This window comes from Hyperoodon ampullatus (genome assembly GCF_949752795.1).
Source record: "Hyperoodon ampullatus genome assembly, chromosome: 8".
In the NCBI taxonomy this organism is placed as follows: Eukaryota; Metazoa; Chordata; class Mammalia; order Artiodactyla; family Ziphiidae; genus Hyperoodon; species Hyperoodon ampullatus.
This window is the reverse complement of record NC_136921.1, coordinates 30629704-30655936: the sequence shown is the minus strand read 5'-3', so window position 1 is coordinate 30655936 and position 26233 is coordinate 30629704. Positions and strand designations below refer to the sequence as shown.

The 26233-nt window shown below is 39.1% G+C and overlaps 1 protein-coding gene across 2 annotated transcripts in view; it reads left to right on the top strand.

Annotated features, from left to right (window-relative positions):
* Positions 1–26233, top strand: part of ADAM23 (ADAM metallopeptidase domain 23) — a gene marked incomplete at both ends in the record, with an annotated part of 161853 nt that overhangs the window by 73979 nt on the left and 61641 nt on the right. For both annotated transcript variants that reach the window (XM_079710762.1, XM_079710763.1), the window contains 3 exons: positions 12894–12957; positions 24132–24214; positions 25255–25318. In XM_079710762.1, the coding sequence (XP_079566888.1) occupies positions 12894–12957; positions 24132–24214; positions 25255–25318 (211 nt within the window). The remainder of the gene's footprint in view (positions 1–12893; positions 12958–24131; positions 24215–25254; positions 25319–26233) is intronic.

The following is a 26233-nucleotide window of genomic DNA, read 5'->3' as shown; positions in this document are numbered from 1 at the left end:
GAGAAGCCCCTGCAATAAGCCCGCACACCGCAATGAAGAGTAGCCCCTGCTCACTGAGACTAGAGAAAGGCGGTGCACAGCAGCAAAGACCCAATGCAGCCAAATAAATAAATAAAAAATAAATACATTAATTAAAAAAAGAGAGAGAGAGACAGAAAGTAGCCTGAGTCTCAGTTTTCTTGTTGCTTCTGCCACGGACTGTCTCTGGACTCACCTTGCCTACCTGGGGGGCTGAGCTCTGCTTGTAGGACCCTCGAGTTCCTGAGGATTCCTCTGACTAAAGTGTGACGTGCCATCTTGTCTTTTGTTTCTTCTGAGCTTCCTGAACTCATCAGCCACAGAACTTGATTAGATGCTTCCTCTGTGTAGGTGGCAATACCAAGAGCTATGGATACAGCGTGTTACCTGCCATTTCTGTGGGATGGTAGTTTGGAGAATCTCATTTGCTTATCTGTTGTTTACATGCTGGTGTGATCTCTAGACTCTATATGCATTTCAACTCCTGAATATGCTCTTGGCCCAGAGTTTTAACTCTACCAGACTTTTAGCTTCTGGATTTTTCTCTGAAGGTAGTCCACTCCATTTTCTATCCCTGTCATGAATTACCAACCTTGGTATGGCTTTCTTGGATGTGAATCAGTTCACTTAGGATCTTTCTTCTTCCCCATCATCATCCCCAACCCTAAGTACTCATGATCCTTGAATATACTATTGATACTCAGTGAATTTGCCACTATGGATCACATAGCTAATTGTTAGAATTTCCACCAGGGTTCTAAAAATGTCTGGTTTTAGGATTAAACTAAAAATAGTTCCTCTGAAAGAACCTAAATAGAGTAGTTTCTCCTTTTTTCTGTGTCAGTCTCTCTGAGATTTGGCTGCTTCTAGAATCTTATAAAGGCTTTGCTTTTCCTCCAAACATTGAGAGGCACTTTAATGGTGACTGTGCGTAAGATTATCTACTTGGAATTAAAATTTTAAGACAATTTAATGAAAGTTATCTGGCTGGAGGAAAGGCCCATTTACAGAAATTGTCTTAAAACTCTGATTTATAGATTTGTTGTTCTGCTTTTTTCTACCACCACTGACTTGATTTTATTACTGGTACATTATATTTCTTAAAATAGAAGGAAGGTGTCTGTCTATATATTATTTAAAATGAATTTTAAGAGAGAATCAAGTGCAAATAACTAATGATCTGAGTAACTTTTGAAAGATAAAAATTCAGTTTTAGTATTATGCAAAATGTCCAGACGATATAATAAAACTGGAATAGATTAAATTACACAGCTGTAGTCACTGCTGTATACATGTCTTTCAAAATGACATCAGGTGTCATCAGATTTGCTTATCATAAGCAACTTACACAGGATAAGTTCTTATTTTTCCCTGTTTTCTTTGGTTTGCAATATCTTTATGATAAAGCATGATAGTTGATTTTAAGTTTTTGACTTATTTTTAGTTTCAATCAAGTAACAGTACTCTAATTGTGTTATCTGATTTTCAACACACCCCTTAAATAGGTTGGTGTTAATACAATGTAGCTTTAGCAGATCTTGATCATGGCTCAGTTTAATTTCTATGTAAAAGTTTTTTGTTCTTTATTAATCTAATCTGTAGGAAGAGTTTATCACTTTCCTTCTTGGAAATTGGGGTGTTCTTTTTTGATTGAGGTACATAGAAATATGTAGAATTAGAAAAAAAATTATAAAGCAGCTCTTTGCAGTATATATGGAACATGAATGCAACCAATCTTTTATCACCATTCTGGAAAAGTTGGCCTGAAGTCATCCCAATATACAGACAGTTGATTATTTGATAAAGCAGGTACCAAATATTATAGATGAGATGTGTGTGTTAACAATCCCAAATCCCAACTTAGCACAGCTATACTTTTAGGGTAGGAGATGATGGCAGTCATGCATTCACTATTTTAGACCTGGAAGTTTCCTTAGAGATCCTATAATCCAACAATCTTGGTTTTTGTAAGGGAGAAAACTTGTTCCATAATGTTAGGGACTTCTCGAAGGACTCAGAGACAATAAGTCAGGTTAGGAGTTGGATCTCCTGATTTCTGTTACCTTTTCATTCATTAATTATTCATTCATTAATTCAACCAACAAATGGCTCCTGGGTGCCTGTTTAGTTCAGGCATCTTCCTTGACTGAGGGTATAACAGTGAGCAGAGTGAAAAAGGCCTAGTTAACACTCGAATGAGCTATACTGAATTGGAAAGTCCATGCTAGTTGGAAGAAATCCCCTTTCCAAAGAAGCTACAAATTAATGGTAGTTTTTCCAATAAATTCTATAATTTTCAGAGGTCTGTTGTCATTATTTTGAAATGGTACATAATTTGGAAGAATGAAAAAATCTCTTTGGTTAGAGAAATTAGGGAAATCGTGACTTTTTTTTTTTTAAATGATTAAAGGCCCAGTGAATAATTTCTCGTTGCCATGAAATGTGCTCAGAAGTTTGAAGATCATTTTTCTAAAGTGCTAATTTAAAAAATAGGTGTCACTTTGTATAAGAGTAATTTTGTAGTGTCTTGAAGAAACCGCAAAGAAGTTCTCCTTTTCCTTCCTCGTCTTCTTCTTGCTATGTGGTGGTCTTAGCTGCTGTACTGGTTTGATATTACTGCAGAACTGTGTTTCTAATTGCTACATTCTGATAATTTCATAAACATATCTAGTATTTAGAAGGACCACAGTTATCATCTCTAAAGGCCCCTGTGTTCTATGTATGAAGGATCCCATGATTGCACAGAATGTTGTTTTCTGATCAGTACCGAGAAATGACAACGTCAAATGCCTTTTCCTTTATAGGGCCGTTCAGGTTCTGTGGAGGCCTTGGGTCTCAGGTCAGCCAGCAGATACCGTACATGCTCAGACTGTGTCAACACAAGAGAAAGAAATGGTTAGGCTCCTCCTTGGTAGGGTAAAAAGAGAGGAGGAGATCACACAAAAGACAACTGTAATTGTTCTACAAAAATCTTACTCTTTACTAAAACAGCATAAAATCGCTGTTCACGCTAGTATTTGCATAACTGAATTTTAGGACAAATATCTATAATTCACAGTAAAAACATTTAAAGAAATTTTGCCATTTGCAGCAACATGGACAGACGTGGAGGGCATTATGCTAACGAAGTAAGTAAGACAAAGACAAATACTGCATGGTATCACTTATATGTGGAAGCTAAAAAATACAACAAACTAGTGAATACAGCACAAAAGAGGCAGGCTCACAGATACAGAGAACAAACTAGTGGTTACCAGTGGGAAGGTGGGTCAACATAGGGGCGGGGGAGTGGGAGGCACACATTATTGGGTGTAAGATAGTCTCAAGGATGTGTTGTACAACATGGGGAATATAGCCCATATTTTTAACAACTGTAAGTGGAAAGTAACCTTTAAACATTGTATAGAAATTTAAAAATTAAAAATAAAGCTAACTGCATTAATACAAATAAAAAAAGAAATGGAAATTTTAAATAAAAATGAAGTAATCTTTACTTTTTGTTAAAAATCATTTCTTTATCTAACCTTCATCTATTTTTTTTTTTTTTTGCTTCTCATCCAGTCTTCAGCCATTAATTGAATGAGTGAAGGAAAGTTGAATCTACAGGTTTTCACATGTGGAAAGGCCTTTTCTTAGTGTCTTTGCTGGTTTCATGCCGTTCTCTCCTGCTGCTAACATTAATTACTTTGCAGATGGCTCTAATTGACCCAGTAAAAGAGGCAGTATCTGTGTCAGTCCTTCTCAGGCCCTAAAGACTTTGCAGCTTCTGAAGACACAAATGCAGTGCTTACTCTCAGCTCTTCCAAGTGTGAGTTCCTGGTCCTAGAGTGCCCTTTCCTTCAGAATTTCCAACTCCTCTGCTTAAATCTGTATACTGCCTGGTCCCAATCCTGCCTTTTAAACACCATCCACCCGTGACTTATGCCCCGGCCACTGGACTTCTATCCGTACCCTGAATATCCTCCCTGACTGCACACCCTGGTTTCTGTCTATGTGACCTCTTTCCTGCCCGTATTTCCCTGTCTATACTCTGTCCTGACCCTGCCCTGGCCCTGCTTTCCTGATCAGCTTAGTTGAAATTAATTTTCCCTTTGGGGCAGCTTGATGGTTTACTATATATGATATTAGAGTACATGCTGTCCCGTCTTATTTTAGCTGGGAGATTATAGTCACCTCGAGGGTGGGGATTGCATTTTGTTTCTTTTTCTGACCTCACCCCAACCTCCATGTGAGGGGACGGAGGCAGCCGGGCCTGACCACTGCTCCCAGCAAGGTTAGTGGTGGTTGTCAATGCCTGTGACTCTTTTCTTTTCCTGGGCCTGAAATTAGTCATTAATTAATTAGTTAATTAATTCATCCCCTTCCTAAAGAGCTATGTTTCTCTTCCTTCAAAAAAATATAGCTTGTATTGCGGTTTCGCATTTTAAAAGGCAAAAGTATGTTCATTATAAAAACTTTAGGAATTATGGGTAAACGAAAGAAAATAAAAACCTTTGAAAGTTCTACAGGAAGCAATAGCCTACTGTTATATTTGTGTGTATATCTTTGCAGATTTTTTTTCTATATGTGAATATACACGTATAAACATACTTTTAAAAAGTTACCAGACAACATCATAACATTCTCTCATTAGCGTTTTTCAGTGAATGACGTGAACATCTTTCCCATGTTTCCAAGCATCTGTAATGTAAAAGCACATTTAAACCTACTCGCATCTACATCACCTGCAGAGAATAGCTGTGTGTGTGTGTGTGTGTGTGTTTATTTGCTCTTGTCTAGCTATTTCCTCAGGAAAGCTTTATAAGTAGCTCTTATAAGATTATAAAAACTTATGGATTTAAGGTGAACATGCTTTCAGGGCTTGATGGCTATTGGTAAATTGTCCCATAGAAAGACATATTAATTCATTTTCCCCACAGTAATGTGTGAAGTGCCAATATTTCTACACTCTTGCCAGATCTAGCTACTATTACTCATTTTTTATTTTCTGAACAGATGGGGGAAAATGGTCTCATATGGCTATTTTAATTTACAGGTGTTTTATTACTAATACAATTATAGATTTGTATATGATTGATCACCGTTAGTATTTCTGTTTTCTTTTTTCTGTGAATTGCATTTTGTACATAATATTTTGTGAATCATCTGTCCATGTCCTTTGCCTACGTTCTGTTGGGTTGTTGGTTTTTATTGGTTTTTTGCTCTTTATGTCAAAAAATAGCAACCCTTCGTTTTTCATATACTTGTTTTTTCTCAGTTTGCCTTGCAATTGTTTATGGTAGTTTTAAATTTAACTTATGGAAATTAAAAAAAATTATATAGTCTTATCAGTTATTAAAAATTATTTCTGGGTTTAAGATCATGCATAAAATGGTCTCTGCTCCCTAACGTTCAACTATATTTTTATAGTAAGTTTATTTTAAAACATACATTCCTTTAAAGCATATATTATTATTTGGTGTAAGACCTGATGTAGGGATCTAACTTTCCCAAAATGTTTAGTCACTTGTCCCAAACCTATTTATTCTCTTCTTTACCACTTTAAAATGTCATGATTTTCATATATTGCATTTTTCCTATGACCTTGAATCTCTGGACTTTCTGTTCTGTCCTTTGGGCTGTCCATCTAATCAGGCCAGTGCTCTGTATTTCATTTACTGTAGTAGTAATATGAGGTCCTATTGTTACTCCTCTTTTGAAAAACATGTTTGGGTTGTCATAAACATTTATTCTTTAAGATGAACTTTAGAATAATTTCGTCAAGTTAAGCAAACTTTCTGAGATTTTGTTTGGAATTACATTAATGTTACAGAGTACATGTACATCTATACATATATGTGTAAATATCCACATGCATAATACATACGTATATAACATCTGTTGCCACTGTTGTCATTGTTAGTAGAAAATTTTCCCCTGGATTATTTCTAGGTTATTTTTGCTTGTGCACATAGAAATGTATTTTGCTTTTGCATATATATCTTATAACTGGCTATCTTACTTAATTCTTATTATTTCTGATAGTTTTCCCATTCATTTCCTTTTTACACTTTTGACTATTTCATGTATACCTGGGAAGGATGAACACTGTATAAACAAATGTACACTTTTTCTCTATAGACTGAAAAATGAAAGAAGTAGGGGGCTCTTGTCCTAGGAGATGGCAAAAACTAGACTTGGAGGAGAGTTTTTTTCTTCGAGACAAAGTTACCAGAAGGCAAGGCTGATAATAGATCCATATCTATTTCTCTATGATTTTACTGCGTGTAAAGCCTGGTTTGATAATAGTATAAATAAATATTGGGCAGATCAGAAAAGAACCTATATTAGCAATATTCAACAAACTATAATATTCATTATTAGCTTTGAAAATGGTGCACCAAAGCATTTCAGTTATGTATAACTGTGTTCAAAAGGTATGCTATCTTTATTTGGATTCAGTTTTCCCTGTGTTTAAAATTGTTTTTGTTTCATGACATATGGGGGTAAAATTACCCATTTGTGTGAAAGTAACTACAATTCTATCATAGAGGAATCTCAAAATTACTGGTATACTTATAAAGATGCTGGCAGCCATGCTAGGAATGTGTTAAGCCACTTCAAGTGGTATGGCTTAAAAGCTGGGGAGGAGAAATTAGACATCTTTTATTTTTGTGTAATTGAAAATGTCTCTATTGATGCTACTTCCTCAGAGGGGAACTCATAATTGGCTCCTCTTATCGGCTGATCACGTGGGGGTCCTCAGCTTTTACATCACCTCAAGTCCATCCCTTATTTCTCCCCTAATTCCTCTTCTCTCTACTTCCCTATCTATTAACTTGCAGCCCTGCCTGTGTTTCCTATTCTTAACATATTTGAGTGTTCTTCACTGTATAATGGTGCATGGGCCATCACTTATGAGTGCCTACACATTAAAGTACTGCAACCTCTTATGTGGTTTAGGAACTCATTAAATTCCTGTCGTGACCCTCAAAGAAGCTTACATCTCTACAGGCTGCCTGTGCCAGGAGTAGTCTCCACCTCCAGCTCTGTTCCTATGAAATATGCCCACATTCCCCAGCCCTTGTCTACCATGCCACCTTTGTTTGACTTAACACTAAGCCTCAATTCAACCTATAATTACTTTCACCCACTTAACGTACCATTTCTACTCTCTTAAATCTCAACCTCTCCATGTCTACAATCTTTGAACACAGCTTTAAAACTCTTATTGTATTGTCTACACTCAAAGGAGTGTATATTTCCTAGCTGAAATAACTTTTGGCATACAAATTATTTTAGGTGGGATGAGTCTAACTTTTTCTTAAGACTTGAGAGAAGTGGTGGTTGAAGAATCATCTTTTTAAGTCTGTTGTGTTCAAAAAGGAAAGCAGTGTAAGGACAGTAGGATAATAGTAAAGTTACAAGCTTCTGCTTGTATGAATGTACTGGTTTAAATTCTGTGTCTCTCCTCATTACAACTTAGAGTAATTATTTAATGAATTAAAATAGTTATGTGTATAAAAGGATAAATGTGAAGCTTCTAGTGGGAAGAGGGGGCAGGTGTGGTGCTTCGTTGTCCAACACTGTCATCGTTGCTGCCCCATGAAGTTGAGAATCTCCATAGTGCTCAACATTTTTTGTCACTAAATGAATGAATGTGTTACCAAGCCAGATCGCTGGACTCTTTAATCAACAGAAATTGGTAAGAGGGCAGATGATCACATCTTGTGGTCCAATGTTTGCCGTTCCTAGTAGTCTTCCTTAGAGCTCAAGGCCCTCTTCTCTATATCATCTCATTCTGAACAATTTAATTTGCTTCATTAACCCACTCACAACCTGCCATGACTGGGATTATCCAAAAGAAGGCATATAGTTCTTTCTTTAAAGTAAGGGATTCAAGTTATCTTCCAAAAAACTAGAAGTCATTCACTCTTCTTGGTTAATGACTTTTCCAGGCACTAGGGATTCTTGGTAAGTTACTTTTCCAATTACTCAGATCCTTGGCTTTTCCATAATGAGCCTCCTTGGAGGAATGTAAGATATAAACCTTTGGAGTTTTGACCACCTGGCTATTCATGTACCTTCTTTCATTAGACACATAAATCTCAAACTCAAGGACTCCAACAAATATTTATATAGGCAAAACTTCTCTCTTTGTGTGATTTTCTAATGCCTAGATCTTATAGAAGTTCTCTTTGTATATTTGCTGATGATTCTGAAATTCTTTGAACATAAATTTCTAAAACTTTTTTTGTGATAGATGCTGGAATTAGAAACATTTAGACCATGTTTCAATAGTAAAGATGAAATCTGAGAATTAACACTGTAATATTTTGTCTCTTACCCACATTATGGTCTAATGCAATTTGAGTGGCTTTCCTAGGAAGCTCTTCTCCAGTCAAGATGTAGGAACCTAGGCTGCATTCACCTTGTAGCTATGCCATCTAGGGCATGTGGCTTCCAGGGCATGTGACTGCCAGGGTTCCAGGGAAGAGAGAGCTTGGATAATGAAGCATGGGTTTTAATGGTCAAACTGGAAGAATAGACATTACTTCCCCCCATATCTCATGAGCCAAAATTCAATCTCTTGACCCCAACCTAACTGCTCTGAAAGCTGTGAAATATAGTCTTACTGTTCTAGGAAGGTGAAGATGAAATGGGATTTGGTGGATACTCAGCATTATTTCCGCCACAGTCCCCTTCATTGATCTGACTCTTGGCTCATTTGCCATGTTTTAATAGTCTTGCCATTCTCCTGCTCTTGGAGTTCAGCATCATTAAGGTGCTCATACTTGTTCTTCATATGCTGAGTAAAATCACATTGTCTAGTTCAAGTTCTTTTCACTACCTTTGTGATGCAGATTCACCATGAAGGCGGTGAGCAAGAGGGTTCCATAACAATAATCAAAAGAGAATTCTCTTATTCCAATTCTTCCACTCTCTTTCACCTTGCTTTGAACTTCCATCCTACATTTATCTCCTTACTTCCCAAGGCCACCTCTCTTTCACCAGATAACCTGCATGAGAAGGACTGTAGTAGCTGGGATGTATAGCTTTTCTGTAACTTAAATGACTAGAAAAAGGATGTTTATTTCAGAACTTAGAATGTTCAGAAATTCCTTTTCATCAGCCCCCCCAAGTTATTAGACAACTCAGAACCAAACACCCAACTGGCTGATCAAGAAAGTACAATGAGTATTTATACTCGGGACCATAATTGCTGAATAGATCAGTATTGGCATGTTAGAACATTGTATTTTCAACAGGAAGTTCTACTAGGGAAACTACAGAGAGCAGAGGTGGAGGAAGGGCCTTGGAGAACATCTGCAGGCAGAGATTGCCAGACAACTCACCTTCAGGCCTACAGAGATACAGATGACCTGTTCCTTTTCTGCAGGGTGGAGCTGGAGACACACCACCACACAATTAGCTATTCAGTTCTTCCTTTCCAGTGTTACTTGCCCCTCACTGAAAAGTCTCATTTCAAAGTTACATTAAGACTTTTGTAATTAGATTACATTTCAGTTGACATTAATTCACTTTCAGGAAGATTACAAATAATATTATAGGATGAGATGGTGAATCTCATACATTTGTACTGATTTGCTTAGTTTTGGTTTCAGAGAGTTGCATTCTTCATCCCCACTTCCCAGCACATGGTATGGGCCTGGCGTATAGTGGATGTTGGTAGATGTTTGCTCACTCAGCAAATCTTGATTAAGCATCTGCTATGCACTAGGCATTATGCCAGGTGCTGGGGACACTGTGATAAGTGAAAGAAACAGTTTTAAGGGAAGAATGGTCAGACAGGAGGGAAAGATGGTGCAAATGGGGAGGCAGTGCTATTTATAGGAGGTGGGAGAGTAGAGTGTCTCTGTGAAAGGGAGGATATGGTCTTATGTCTATCTCTGTCTGTCCTAGAAAAGTGGATATTTTTCTTCTTTAAGATTCTCAGGGCTTCCCTGGTGGCACAGTGGTTAAGAATCCACCTGCCAATGCAGGGAACATGGGTTCGAGCCCTGGTCCGGAAAGATCCCACATGCCACGGAGCAACTAAGCCCGTGTGCCACAACTGCTGAGCCTGCACTCTAGAGCCCGTGAGCCACAACTACTGAAGCCCACGTGCCTAGAGCCCATGCTCCGCAACAAGAGAAGCCACTGCAGTGAGAAGCCTGCTCACCGCAATGAAGAGTAGCCCCCGCTCGCCGCAACTAGAGAAAGCGCGTGTGCAGCAATGAAGACCCGACACAGCCAAAAATAAATAAAATAAAATAAATAAGTTAAAAAAAAAAAAGCTTCTCAAATGCAGGAGATATTAGAAATAGGTGTGTCCGTGGTGGGGAAAAGGCCCTTGAAAAGAGAGAAATACGATAATTAAAGTGACCTTTATCCGTTCGGTAGTTAATGCTTAGAATGTTTTTTTTTTTCAGCACAGCCTTTTTATTTATTTTATTTTTGCTGTGTTGGATCTTCGTTTCTGTGCGTGGGCTTTCTCTAGTTGTGGCAAGTGGGGGCCACTCTTCATCGCGGTGTGCGGGCCTCTCAATATTGTGGTCTCTCTTGTTGTGGAGCACAGGCTCCAGACGCGCAAGCTCAGTAGTTGTGGCTCATGGGCCCAGCTGCTCCGCGGCATGTGGGATCCTCCCAGACCAGGGCTCGAACCCGTGTCCCCTGCATTAGCAGGCAGATTCTCAACCGCTGCCCCACCAGGGAAGCCCTGCTTAGAATGTTTTTATCTGCTTTTGTAATTACAAACAAAAGTAAGGGTCTAAAATAACCTTGTTTTCAACTGTTAGACATGCTCCAGTGATGGTGTGGTTGAGAATTTTGAAAATAATGAATTACCTGTAGAGGGAGGTAATTAAAATGCAGTTAGTGCAACCTCCCTGCCTCTTGGTGTTGCGGAAAGATTCCTCAGAGAAATGTTGCCAACAACAACCCTGTTTATGTACATTCGCAGTGTTGACTTCATTAACTAGAACTGAAAGAAGTTTCTGTATCTTCTCAGGTATTCTCAAGTATAGAGAGCTAAGAACTCTCATTATTTTTACTATTATTGAGATTTTGAAAAGGGAATGAGTAGACGTACCATAATTAGTTTCAAATGTAGAATCATCAGTAGACACACATTTGATTAGTAATTTCAATAGGAAAACCTGTCCAAGGAACAAGCACCTGCTTTATTTCCATGTTGTAAAGGTTGTCCTTCTGCTCACACAGGAAACCAGCCTGGACCAGGCACACACGTGGCTCCCAGTTATTCTGTTGACTGGCTCCAATCCTCCTCCAGCCCTCCGCACTGGGTCATTTTAGAACCACATCAGGTGCAATTCTCAAAATGATGTGAAATCATTGGGTCCTCCCATCCTTCTGTTAAAGAAGCAGTGTTGGGCTTCCCTGGTGGCGCAGTGGTTGAGAGTCTGCCTGCCGATGCAGGGGACATGGGTTCGTGCCCTGGTCCAGGAGGATCCCACATGCCACGGAGCGGCTGGGCCCGTGAGCCATGGCCACTGAGCCTGCACGTCCGGAGCCTGCGCTCCGCAACGGGAGAGGGCACAACAGTGAGAGGCCCGCGTACCGCAAAAAAAAAAAAAAAAAAGCAGTGTCAAGTTTTCCTGATAAGAAAACCTACGACTAGGCAGAATTATAGAAAATAGAATGTTAGAGCAAGAGGGACCTGAGTCATCGTCTGCTCCAACACTTTGGCAGAAGAGGAAATGGAAGCCTAAATGCAGGGCACACATCCAGCTCATTGTAGAACCTACTGTTGTCCTTCAGTTACCATTAGGTTTAAATGAGTTCTACCTTCATAGTCCTTAGAACAGTGGCTGGGATGTAGTAAGTGTTCAGTCAACGTGAGTGATCTCTTATAATCATTAGTTCTAGTGGCAGAGCCCAAACAGGAACCCGGATGCCCTAACAATCCAGAGCTCCCTCGGAGGCACATATTTCTTATTTCCCACATTGTATAGGGGGAAATGTGTTGGAAGAAGCTGAGTTAAAAATAGTGACAGCCTCAGTGCTTGGCACATACTCAGCGCTGAGTTCTCATGTGGATGCTTTCATTTAAGCCTCTTGGTGTGTATGAGATTCACACTCTTTGTTGTCTCCATGTGACTCATGTAAAGGCTGAGTTGGGTAACTTGCCCACAGTCAAGGAGCTGGGCTAGGTTTTAAACCCCACTCCGACTTCACAGTCTATATTCTTAACTGTTAGTCTTTATTCCAGGAGTTAGCAAACTATGGCCCGTGGGCCAAATGCAGCATTCCTGTTTCTGTACAGACCTCAAGCTGAGAATGTTTTTTACACTTTCAAATGGTTGAAAAAAATTAAAGAAGAACAATTTCGTGACTGGTGAAAATTATGTGAAATTCAGATTTCAGTGTCCCTAAATGAGGTGTTGTTGGAACACAACGGTACTGCCTGTGGCTACTTATGTGATAATACAGCAGAGTTGAGTAGTTGTTATAGAGACCCTGTGGCTTGAAAAGCCTAAAATATTTTCTGTCTAGTCTTTTCTCTGTACTCTTCCTCAACGATTGTTTTGAGATTCCAATTGTTTAGAGTGTAATTGTGTGATTTATATAGAGCCTGTCTTCTCCCGTTACCTGCCTTTTTGTTTGTTCCATATTAACATATCACTCAAATGATGAATGTGTGCATAAAAGGAGTTCATCTTTAAATTATTTGTATTTTATCTTTTTTAGCAGACGGAGGAATGATTTGTTGCTGGATAACATTTGAGACTCTTGATGATAACCTGTTCCGTCCTTACTGTGGACTGGAGCTCTTTGTGGTTTACAAGGCTCTCACATCCATTTATTGAGCTGGCTATTTTTAAACCTCCAAGTGTCTTAGATGTGGAAATCACTCTATTTTCTTTCCTTTGTAGTGGTTTGCTGTCTTCTGATTATGTGGAGATCCACTATGAAAATGGGAAACCACAGTACTCTAAGGTATGGTCAATAGCACATGGACATCCTGTAGTATAAATATACTTAATCATTGAACTGTTCATTGCACACTTCATTGTTTTGTTGTCTATCTCACTAAAATCCTCTGGCCTCTTACACAAGGCTATTATTTTTAAATTTAAAATAAGTTTAGGAGAAATTGATTAAAATTTACAAATGTTTGAGATAACGTTAGAGACTCCAGCCAATAAAGAAATGATCATTGTTTTGGTTATACATACAGTATCTTATGTAAGTGAACGGTATCAAGAGCTCTCCAGTTCCATGGCAGCACTAGGCTCATGGGCAGAGAAATTGAATGATCAGACTGGGTGGGCTGTTAGAGTGACTGTTTAGTCCAAGGGACCTTGGTACCCAAGAGGGACAGAGGACAGATGGGGAAAGGAAGATGTCGGGAACATTCTCCCTCTCAATCTTCACAACAATTCTCTGAGGTGGGTATTATCATTCCTGTTGCTTAAAGGAAGAAATTGAACTGGAAAGAGGACACATAAGCCTTCTCAAGGCCACCAAGCATTGTAATATAAATGCAGTGGGGTGCTTGATTTCCTTCATTTGGAGGTTAACTGTTCTCTTCCTGGAAGATCAATAAGGAAAAGTGGGTTTAGATTAAAACAAGAGAGAGAGATTACTTGTATGTAAGGAACACAGTTGCTCTGCACCAGTCAGGGTAAAATCCCTGGAATGGCTGCATCCAGAGACTCTGATTTGTAAGAAGACCACAGAGTGCCATTGAGCCTAAGCAGTGTCCATGGGTGCCACGGGAATGGGACACAAACAGGGAAACAAAAAAAGGGGGGAAGCATTACTGGGTTTTTTCCTTGATTGCTAATGAGCACTGGCACAAAAGTGGACCTTTCATGTGTGGGTTTGTTGGGTTGTACAGTCTGATAACCTGGGCTTGTCAGTCTGATAACCTCTTAACAAGTATTTATAGGTGGTATGAACTGAGATTACTGCCATGAAGGGTCATGGAATTTCTCCGGATTTATAACTGTCCAACTAACAGTTGGGACGTTTGTAGTTTGATGTGCGTTCCAAACCTTTGAATTTTATGCCCTAGATTAAGAACTTCCATATATTATTCTTACTAGTCTGTCAGTTCTCGCCTTAGGCTGCATCTGGGGGGTTGTTGAATCTCCCTAAAAGTTAATGCTGTGGAAAGTGAACAGAAATGCTAAATCAAGCACAGGAACAGTGCTGCCTGGCATTTGTACGAAACAAAGCTTCTGTCAGCTGTGCAGTGCTGTGAGCACTGCAGATGCTGAATCATGAGTCTGGAGAAGAGAAGAGTGCATGAGACCTTTACAGACTCAGCAAATGAACCACCTTTGCAGGCTGCGGTAACCTGATCCAAACTTCTCACAAGAAGGTCTTTTTTTTTTTTTTTTTTTTTTTTTAAAGAAATGAAATAGCTAATTGGCCTTCAGAGGTCATTTGAGGTCCCAAATGGAGGCCTTATCATGAATAAGACACGTCAAATCTTGCATCAGTTGTAACTAAAACTTAAAACAAAGGGTATTTTAACTCTGACAAAAGAAGTGTTCATTGCAGTTTGTTTTTGTATTCATTGCTTTTTTCTTATTTTTGACCCATTTTCTCCAAGTTTATATACCCAAACTTACTTGCTTTATAGGTAATGAATGAATGGTAACAGTCTGTTTTTTATGTGTATGTATCTATACAAACACTCAAAACCTGAGGTGATATGGTACACATTGTCTTGTGGGAGAATTTTTTAACCTAACAATATTATAAACATTTTAGCATTCATTAAAAATTCTTCTAAACTTTTATTTTTAAAAAACGTATCATATTGTTTCCAATTCATTTGCTATAATTTGTTTAATCCCATAGTGATAGACATTTAGATTGCTTCTACTCTTTGACTGTACAAATAACTTTAAGGAAAGGCCTTCCAGATACATTTTGAACACTTCTTTAATAATTGATTAAGGATTAATTTTGAGAATGGAATTTTCTGGGTTAAAGAGTTGGTATATTTTTAAGGCTTTTGTTACATATTGACAGTTTTTTTTTCTGAAAGTTTGTATAAATTCATGCTCCTACTGCCATTACATACACATTTTTAAAAGCATGTTTTTAAACTTCACATTGCCTTCCATGTTGTTTAAGAAAATCTTTGTATCAAGTACCAGAAAAGAAAATCAATATGTAAGAATGGCTAGATTAAATAAACCTGTTTTTACACCCGTGCAACCTTTCTTCCAAAGATCTCAAACTATTTAGACAAAAGTACATGTGTGTGCACGTGCACACACACACACTCACACCATTATTCACATGACTAGGGAGGAACAGAATCACTAATAGGCTACTTGGCTTTGAAGTGAAATCTAAATGTGGACGTTTAAAATATTCTGGGAGGGCTTCCCTGGTGGCACAGTGGTTGAGAGTCCGCCTGCCGATATAGGGGACACGGGTTCGTGCCCTGGTCCGGGAAGATCCCACATGCCGCGGAGCGGCTGGGTCGTGAGCCGTGGCAGCTGGGCCTGCGCGTCCGGAGCCTGTGCTCTGCAACGGGAGAGGCCACAACAGTGAGAGGCCCGCGTACCGCAAAAAATAAAAAATAAAAAATAAAATATTCTGGGAATTAGAGTCGAACAAAATGATGAACCACACTTTGGAGGAACCTGTCTAGGTCTTCCCATATCACAGCTATGAAGCCCCTACCTAGTTCCCACTTCTACTTAAGAAGAGGCTAAAGTCTTAGGCTTTTACTTTTATTGGATGAAAGTGGGCTAAATGGGCTTTCCTTGTGAAGCAAATATAGGAAGTGGAGACATCAACAGATTAAGTAGGCAGTATAGAATAGGTGCCAGGTATTAGTAAACGCACGTGGAAGAACTTTCCTTCTGCACCAACAGAGCGATAGCTTTTTTTTTTTGCTGTATGCGGGTCCCCCACTGCCGTGGCCTCTCCCGCCACGGAGCACAGGCTCCGGACGCGCAGGCCCAGCGGCCATGGCTCACAGGCCCAGCCGCTCCGCGGCATGTGGGATCCTCCCAGACTGGGGCACGAACCCGCGTCCCCCGCATCGGCAGGCGGACTCCCAACCACTGCGCCACCAGGGAAGCCCGAGCAATAGCTTTTGTTAGAGTTCCTAGCACAGTGCTTTGCACACAGTATGTGACAAAACAACTTTGTTGATTTGTTGATCAACTTTGTTGATGAACCTATTAAAAATAAGTTAATTTTTAGTGTGTCAGTTCTTCTAAAGGAGTTAGGCATCAGTATGATGGTATAATAGTTATTTTCAAATTTAATATATTTCTATTAAATCCCTTTTAGGTGAACCATTAGCTTTAAATGCTTACTAATACTTTGATTTCTCTTCTTATGAAAAGAACTGCCACCTGGCCAACGGTGTAAGACTGCATAGATAGATACAGTACTTCTGTTCCTACTCCCCTTTATTACTCTTCATCCTTAGGGGGTGGGGAAATCGTCCTTTCCTGGCTCTATCTTCTCCTCCTGGCTTCTTCCTGTCCCCTCGCTCCCTCTTGCCCAGGGAAAGAAGAGCGACTTAACTGGTGGGAAGGAGCTGGGCACGGCTACATAGTCCTTTCCTCCCTTTCTTGGGTGAGATCCACCTCCCTACAGGAAGAGCACATTTTCTCTACTTGTTCTCAGTGTGCAGTGGCAGCCCTTGTGGGTGTGGGTGGGTTGGGGGAGGGTGTTGGTTATCCCCTGTTGTCTGTGCCTTGGTGGGTAAGTCTGGCTAACTTAGGGGGCAGCATTAGTAGGTCCACTGGATTCTCAGCTGATCCTCTCCTCCAATGTAGCAACACTAAAATTGAAGGTGATATTTTGATCCCTATTTCACCTGTGTCACTCTCTCATTTGATTTTAAACTTGGATGGGTACCACTTCACACCCTCTAGGATGGCTGTAACCAAAAACATGGACAATAGCAAGTGCAGACAAGGATCTGGAGAGCTGGAGCCCTCATATACTGTTGATGGGAATGGAAAGTGGTGGATCTGCTTTGGAAAATAGTTTGGCAGTTCCTCAAAAAATTAAGCGTAGAATTATCTTGTGACGCAGCAGTTCTACATCTCGGTATATATCCAAGTGAATTGAAAATGTATGTTCAAGAAAAAATTTGTATATGTATGTTTACAGCAGTGTTATTCATAATAGCAAAAAAATGGAAACAAACCAAATGTCCATCAGTTGGTGAATAAATAAACAAAACGTGGTATATTATTCAGCAATAAAAAGGAATGAAGTACTGATTGATACATGCTGCAACATGGATGAATCTTATAAATATTACGCTAAATGAAAGAAATAAGTTGCAAAGGACCACATATTATGTGGTCCCATTTATTTGAAATGTCCAGAGTAGGGAAATTCATAGAGACTGAAAGTACATTAGTGGTTGCCAGGAGCTGGGGGAGGTTAGGGAGGTATAAGGAGGAATGGGGAATGACTGTTAATGGGCAAAGGATTTCCTTTTGAGGTGATGAAAATATCCTGGAATTAGAAAGTGGTGATTGTTACACAACCCTGTTTTAATATACTAAAAACCACTGAATTATACTCTAAGAGCTTTCAAAATACAGAACTTCTCAGGTAGGTAATGGGAGTTTATTTACCCACTGTCTCAACAAACATAAATCCTCTGGTCCTTTCAGATTGGTCTTGTCACTTAGGCTCATGAAGAAGCCATTCTTATTTATCTATTAAACAGATATTGATTTCACTCACTCTGATCTAGGAGCTGGATGTGCATTAGTGAACCAAGCAGATAAAAATCCCTGTCCTTGTGGGTTCTATATTCTATTCTCGCCTTTGTTCTTTTGTCATTTTAATCACGTCGCCCTCCTAGAATGTTTTTTATGCTTTCCTTTTCAAATCATTACCCTGGTTCAGCTCAAGCTCCCTTCGTCCATGAAGGCTTCTTGGCAGGGACTGTTGTCAGAGGGAATGGGCTTCTGTGGGCAAGGCTCCTGACAGGGAGGCTAAAAAAATTCCCTAGGAAACCAAGAGAGCAGACCACACTGGCTCCTCACAAAGCTATTTTAAATTTGAATAGTATGATTTGTGTGAACTATTAAAAATGTATATAGCATTAAAATATATATAGTACAGCCAAACTGTTCTAATACCCGAACATGTTTTTCCCCTTGAGTCTAATGAAGGTAAATAGTTAAACTGGTGTTGAGTTCTCAAGTTGTCCAATTCTCTGAAATGTTTTTTTGTATCCTTATTCTGTAGTATTCAAATTCAGGTACATGTGTCCCATTATAGATTTTTAAAAATTTTTATTTATTTATTTTTGGCTGCACTGGGTCTTTGTTGGTGCGCGTGGGCTTTCTCTAGTTGTGGTGAGCGGGGGCTACTCTTCGTTGCAGTGCACGGACTTCTCATTATGGTGGCTTCTCTTGTTGTGGAGTGCAGCCTCTAGGCATGTGGGCTTCAGTAGTTGTGGCACGTGGGCTCAGTAGTTGTGGCTCCCGGGCTCTAGAGCGCAGGCTCAGTAGTTGTGGTGCACAGGCTTAGTTGCTCCATGGCATGTGGGCTGTTCCTGGACCAGGGCTCGAACCCGTGTCCCCTGCATTGGCAGGTGGATTCTTAACCACTGTGCCACCAAGGAAGCCCATAGATTTTTCTAAACTTATTTCTTTTTTTGCAACCAGCCCAGTGATTTGTTAAAGAGATTGATATATCATGCTGGTTGACAAGTTTGAAGTATTTAAAGATATGCATATAGAATAATCACTTGAGTATAGTGTCAGAGTTTTTAATTACCATATTCAGAACCTGGAATATCATAATATACACATTTGTGAGATGTGGTCTGTGGAGTTTCTTTTCAAATGTTTATCCAGATGTACAGGAGTTGATTGAAAACATCAGTGCCTGGTCACCATGAATGCCCAGGTTTATGAGGGTTTCTTAAGCAATGAAGATAATAAGAATTGGCTGATTGAACTTTACTGAAGCAGATGAGATAATTAAACAGACACAAAAGTGGGGCAATTTTAAAATAAATTATATTGAAACGATAGATTCTGTTTCCAATAGGTTCTATTTAAAATGAGTAAAATCAAAGGGGAAGGTGGGGGAGGGATTAATTAGGAGTGTGGGGTTAAAATGTACACACTACTATATATAAAATAGATAACCAACAAGGACCTACTGTATTGTAGCACAAGGAACTATACCCAATATCTTGTAATAACCTATAATGTAAAAGAATCTAAAAAAGAATATAGATAGATAGATAGATAGATAAACTGAATCACTTTGCTGTATACCTGAAACTAACACAACATTGTAAGTCAACTATATTCCAATTTTAAAAAAAGAACAAAAAAAATTGAAAAAAATAAAGTGAGTAGAATCAAATCATTCCTGTCATTCAGTCAATAATACCAGGGAGCCAAATCTTTTTTTTCCCTCGCCAAGTTATCACTAGACTCACAGAGCTGTTACACATCTGATTAGGAAATGTGTTAAAGGATGCACATGACTTTGGTGTTTCATTATTTGCGGGAGTTGCCTGCTGGTTTCCAATGGGGTTGTTCGAGCATTATCTGGCTTGTGGAATTTTATGTGGAAGTGGTGGGCTGAGAAAGTTGGGGAGCACACTTACTAGGATTTTTAAGTTCCTTTGACTACCCAGTAATCTTCATTTATTAGATGTTCCATTTCTGTTGAATTAAGTAACTGACAGGTTTTTTTTTGTGTTTTTTTTGCGGTATGCGGGCCTCTCACTGTTGTGGCCTCTCCCGTTGCGGAGCACAGGCTCCGGACGCGTAGGCTCAGCGGCCATGGCTCACGGGCCTAGCCACTTCGCGGCATGTGGGATCTTCCTGGACCAGGGCACGAACCCGTGTCCCCTGCATCGGCAGGCGTACTCTCAACCACTGCGCCACCAGGGAAGCCCTGACTGACAGCTTTTAATCTGAAAATGCTGATGCCCATGGAGGCACACATAGACTTGTGTCATGTGCTGAATGAGCCCTTTTTGGTTCTCCTGCCTGCTGTTTGCCTAGTCACAGATCTGTGATCCACTCATAAGTGGTGATCTCGAAGGGTCTGGCCAGCACTCTTGTACTGTCTGAGGCCTTCCTGATTGGAGAAAGAAACACTGGAGCCTGAAGTTGTGGGATTTAGTTTGGCATTTTGCTATCTTTGGCAGAGCCTTTTAGCACTTTGTGAGTGTCCTCCTATTTGTGCATAGAGATAGCAGTTACAGTGAGACAGTGAGTGTTCCAGATAGCTAGCTCCTTGGGTGGAGGCACCGCCAGAGCTGACTACTCAGTGTCTTCATTAATGAGGCCCTCTGCAAGGGGCCTCTCTGCAGTGACCCGCTCCTGTCATCCTGATATCCAAGAGGGAATACGTCTTCTTAACGGGGATTCATTTAATATGAAATACCCGAAGATGTTACTTTGTAGTGGTGTTAACAAAATGCTGCATAATCTGGAGAGTTGCCAAACAGTATTTTTCTGGTAATGCTTTCTCAAAAAGTTGGTATAAATTTAGCAATAAGAAACTCAGAACATCCTCTAATGCTACTAATACTAACACTAAATTAGAACCTGCCAAATTGCTTATAGTGCTAATATAATTCCACAATTTAGATATTAAAGCTTTCTTATGATAAACATCAGGGATCAGATGTTACCACAAATATCATTTAAAGTCGAGAAAATATGGTGATCCACCTCCAGATATACAGTGAATCAAACAGTTCCCTTCAGATAATATTCTGCCTTAATTAAAACAGGTACCAATGACCTTTATACTGAGAGAGCATCAACCTTCAGCAAGTGAATGAAACTGAAATCTAAGAAAGGACTTGGAAATATTTTCTGGGGGGAAAAAGATTGTTTGTAGGAAAATCTAAAAAACAGAGCTCTTCTTAGAAAGGTCAAATAAATATGACAGTGTTTGCTGTGTACTTCTAACAATCACCTGACTTAAGATAGCCTTTTGGTGTGACACAAAGTGTTAAATAACTGGTTTGATGGAATTTACAGTTACCTATGGTTGTTTTTAGAATCAAGGGAAGAGTCTGAAATTTAATTGCCGAGTATCGACCTGGATTCTCAAATCACTGAAATGTGTGATACCATTTGTGCTTATAAGTTCCAGAGTTGAAAATGCAAATAGAACTTGACATATTATATAGAAGTCAATATTTATATACAGAGCTGCTCTTTGAGAAGGGAAAAGCAATCCTTTACAAAATAGTAAAAACATTAGAATACCAATTTTAGAAACCAACATTGAAAGTGTGTACTCTAGTTACTAAAAGGAAACAAACTGAGTTGGTTGGGGAGTGGTGATTTGATGTGTGGGTGAACCCCTTTAGGCACTTAAGTAGCCTCTGAGGCTATTGTAATACACTTTAATAAGCAGTGATCAAGATGAATGTAAATCATTAATAAAAAGTCAAAGTCAGTATTCTCTTTAAGGAATTTGTGATTAACATATACACACTACTGTGTATAAAATAGGTAACCAGCAAGGACCTGCTGTATAGCACAGGGAACTATATTCAATATTTTGTAATTACCTATATGGGAAAAGAATCTGAAAAAAATGAGATATATATGTATGTATAACTGAATCCCTTTGCGATATACCTGAAACTAACACAACATTGTAAATCAACTATACTTCAATATAAAATAAATAAATAAATAAAAGAAAACAAATAGGAAGCTCTGGTTAGGCAATGTGGATTCAGTGCTTATATTTATCTCAATTTCCTGGTAATACGCCACTCAAATAACAGTTAAGGAATTTTAAAAAGGATGTAAACTCACAAGGATAAAGACAAGAGAAGAGAAGACAGCTGATCAGAGGTGTCCGTAAAATTCTAGGTGATAGAAAGCAGACAGATGAGGAGTAATTGTCTTAGGTCTGAGTTTTTTCTTGCTTTGCTAAGTTCCACTGGAACAAAACCAAGCAGAGCAAAGCCAACTTGTGTCCCTGCACCCAGAAAGCCCCAGGAATTGAAGGTGCCAGAAAACAGAAAGATTGGTTGAAAGTCTCCATGGAGAAGGTACTAAATTCCTGATCTACTCCCTACACCAGATAGACAGGCAGCCATTCCTTCTCTACTCTGGTAGAAGAGCTCAGCTTGTAGAGAAAAATGGAAAGGAGGGGGGTTATCAGAGAAATAATAGAAGTTTCCCAGAACTGAAGTGCATGCATTTTCTTTTTTTAAATATTTTAATGGATATATTATTTATTACCTGCACTGCCACAGGCTCAAATATGTTTCATGAGGAGTCTGAGTTTGTTTTTTTTTTAATTTTTATTTTATATTGGACTATAGTTGATTTACAATGTTGTGTTACTTTCCGGTGTACAGCAAAGTGATTCAGTTACATATATTATACATATATCCATTCTTTTTCAGATTCTTTTCCCATATAGATTATTACAGAATATTGGGTAGAGTGCATTTTCTTGATTCAAAGGTGCCACAGAGTGCCCAGTGCAATCAGTAAGCAAAGTCCCCACTGAGGCACATCCTGAGATTTCATGAAAATGGGTGTGAATAGAATTTCCTACAGTCTTCTTAAAAGGGGAAAAATAGATTGTATAGACAGTGTCAACAATTAGAATAATCTCCAGTTCTCAACAGCAACATTAGAAACTTTAAGACTGTGCACAATTCCTTTGAAATGCTGAGAGAAAATAATTTCCAGTCTAGAATTCTCTACCCACCCACAAGATCAATCTAGTGTGAAGATAGAAAAAGGGGTTTTCAAACATGCAAGTTCTCATCAAATTTATCTTCTACAAACACTTTTTCAACAAATTACCAGGGGATGTATACCTCCAGGAAAGGGGACCATGAATGGAGAAGACATGGGATCTAGGATTCAATACAGAAAGGGGACAAAGGAGTTCCCAGGATGATGCTACAGACAAGTCCTGTAAAGCAGCTGTGCATCAGGCCCAGTAGGAGGGTGAAGCAAGAGGGGTGTCTCCAAGAACAAGATGGATGTGATAAATTACCTGATGTGCTTGACCATACTAGAAGATTTGTAGATAATGTTTTAGATAATAGGGTCTATGTACGTGCTAAATACATGGAAAAGCAAAGAAGAAAATAAAAGTTCTCGAAAAAATTTTAAATGGGCAAAAAAGACAATGTAATCAGAGTGGCACAGCTATGAACAATACGTGCATAGTCATAATACAAACACTAAATATCAATTTAACCAAAAGCCTGTGATGTGTGTTGAAATGTATGGGGGGCGAGAGGGGATTTCAGGATTCTATATTAGGAAGGTAATTTCTAAAGTGGAATAAATCAGGACATAACAGTATAAATATTCCATTCAGAAATACATTGGTGGGCTTCCCTGGTGGCGCAGTGGTTGAGCGTCTGCCCGCCGATGTAGGGGACGCGGGTTCGTGCCCCGGTCCGGGAGGATCTCACATGCCGCGGAGTGCCTGGGCCCGTGGGCCATGGCCACTGAGCCTGCGCGTCGGGAGCCTGTGCTCTGTAACGTGAGAGGCCACAGCATTGAGAGGCCCGCGTACAGCAAAAAAAAAAAGAAAAAAAAAAAAAGAAAAAGAAATACATTGGTAAACAACAGAAGAAACAGCTAAAAGTGTTAAAAATGTGTTGGTGGTGAGAAAGTGACAGGAAACTGCTGTGAGTTTTAAAACAGTCCTCGCAGTTACTATTTGCCTTTGAAAACTAAGTTCATATATTATTTCTAAAAAAATTAAAAAACTGATTTTAAAAGGTAAGAAAGCAAATCCCCAAGCTTTGTGTAGTTTTCCATAAAAAATGATTCTAAACAGCACCCTTGGGGGCCTCTACTCAGTGATGTAGAAGACTTTATTCCCTAACAATATCTGGTAAGTGTCTACTCCCTCACATGCTTAGGAAAGGTATATAAGTTGTTCCAGTTGCATTGGTGTCTTATTCCTCTGTTAAAGGTTTTTCTCTTTCGTTACACTGAATATACACCTGCTGCTTATAGAAAAGTTGAAAAATTGCCTAGTGCTCTTTGAGATTCCCTGTCAAACAGGAGGAGTTTCTAGGATCATCCTTGCCTTTCTTTTTGCTTTACAGAATCATCCCAAAGAGTGAATCGTGATGGAGAAAGCATAATTTGTCAATGAAATCTTCTTCTGCATTGCAGGGTGGAGAGCACTGTTATTACCATGGAAACATCAGAGGTATCAAGGACTCCAGGGTGGCTCTGTCGACCTGCAATGGACTTCAGTATGTGGGACTGTCATTGGGAGAATGAACTTGGTTTCACCCATTCACCCTTTCCATCTTGTCTTTCATAGTTATTTTAGTGACTCTTCTGTACCAGTCCTGGGGTAGAGAGTGGATGTGGAGTCATGAACAAGGAGGGCAAAGTCCCTGCTCTCTTAACACATAGAGTTTGCCGGTGATTTAGAGATTAAACAAATGATTATACAGATTATTATTTAATTGCCATTTTGGTGGGTACCGTGAAGGGGAAGGACAGGGACTTTTGGGATGACCGACCCTAGTCCAGAAAGGTTTCCCAGAGGTATCCCCCAGAGGAACTATCACTCAACGTAACCTAAGGATAAGCAGGAGGTGGCCAGGCAAGGGTGGGGTTCGAAAGAGAGGAGCCCATGCTTCGGCTTCAGGCAGGCTCTTAAAAAACATCTGTAGGTGCCTTTTAGACTTGAACACAGTAACACCTCATGTAAAGGTCTTTTGTGGCCATGTGATGAAAGGGATCTTGAAAATCCTGTCTCCACACTTTATAAAAAATCCTGTGTCTCTCAAAATTAAATGCAATTTTCAACACAGAGTCTTAATGGAAATTCGCAACTTGCAAGCATAAAGATACTTCTGTTTGCCTCTTCAGAATCAGATGGTTTTAGCTTTTTCTTATACATGAAGAACCTGTCTGCTTTCTCACAGATGATATTGGATTTGCATAACAAATTTGTGCTATTTGTACATGGTTCTGTAATAATAACTTGAGATACTGGAACAGCATGAATAATTCTATCCCAGTGTAATCTTCTTATCTGTCCATTTAATTTCAAAAACTAATTATGCCAGGTATAATGTGTATGCTTTTGGTGTACACTTTTTATACTCTCTGTAGCCTATACGCTGTCTAGTGCAGTGGTGGGAACACAGTGTGATTCCATGCAGGTATGTGAATTTGATTTGGGACAGTAGAAAGGTATTTATTCAGATACACTATTTTTAAAGACATACTGTGTTTGCTATATTTGTTAACTGTCTCCTCCTGTGGTTTCTTTTCACAGTGGTATGTTTGAAGATAATACCTTTGTGTATATGATAGAACCACTGGAGCTGGTTCATGATGAGGTGAGTCTGACATCAGTTTCCTTATGGTTTCATTTTCCTTACTTTTCCAGCATCTTTGTTTTTGAGCAATAAAGGACAATCTGGTAGATTTCACAGTGCATTTATCTATAGCACCTTATTTCACACTTGGACTGATACCATGAGTTTTGAAGCTTAAGTTACACATACCAGGTCACATACCAGTAAGGCATGGTAAGAGGCATCAAACCTAGGTTTTCTAAAGCTAAGACCAGTTCTTCCCAGTCTACTGAAAGAGCAGAGAGGATGCTTTATTTTGTACTGACCACCTTGTTTTCCTTTAAGCTAGCTTTTATTCTCACGGTCTTTCGATAATTGTATGACTGTAAGCAAGTACATAACTTTTGTGAGTCTAAGAATCTTCAGTGGGGAAATCTGTGGGTTGAACTATGATTATGTTATACAATATTTAGTTTTCTTTTGAGATAGGGGAGAAAATAATGTTAGGAGTCATGTATAGGCCAGCAACCTAGATAAGAAATCAAGAAGGCATTATGCTGAGTGAAATAAATCAGCCAGGGAAAAACAAACACTGTATAATTTCACTTACATGTGGAATCTAAAAAAACTGAACTTGTGTAAACAGAGAATAGATTAGTGGTTACCAGAGGCCAGTGGGGGAAATGAGTGAAGGTGGTCAAAAGGTACAAACTTCCAGTTATAAGATAAATTCTGGGGATGTAATGTACAACATGTAACTATCATTAACAATACAGTATTGTATATTTGAAAGCTGCTAAGAGAATAGATTTTAAAAGTTCTCATCACAAGAAAAAAATGTGTAACTATGTAAGGTGATGGACGTTAGCTAAACTTATTGTGGTGATTATTGTGTAATATATACATATATATCAAATCATTATGTTGTACACTTTAAACTTATCCAATGCTATATTT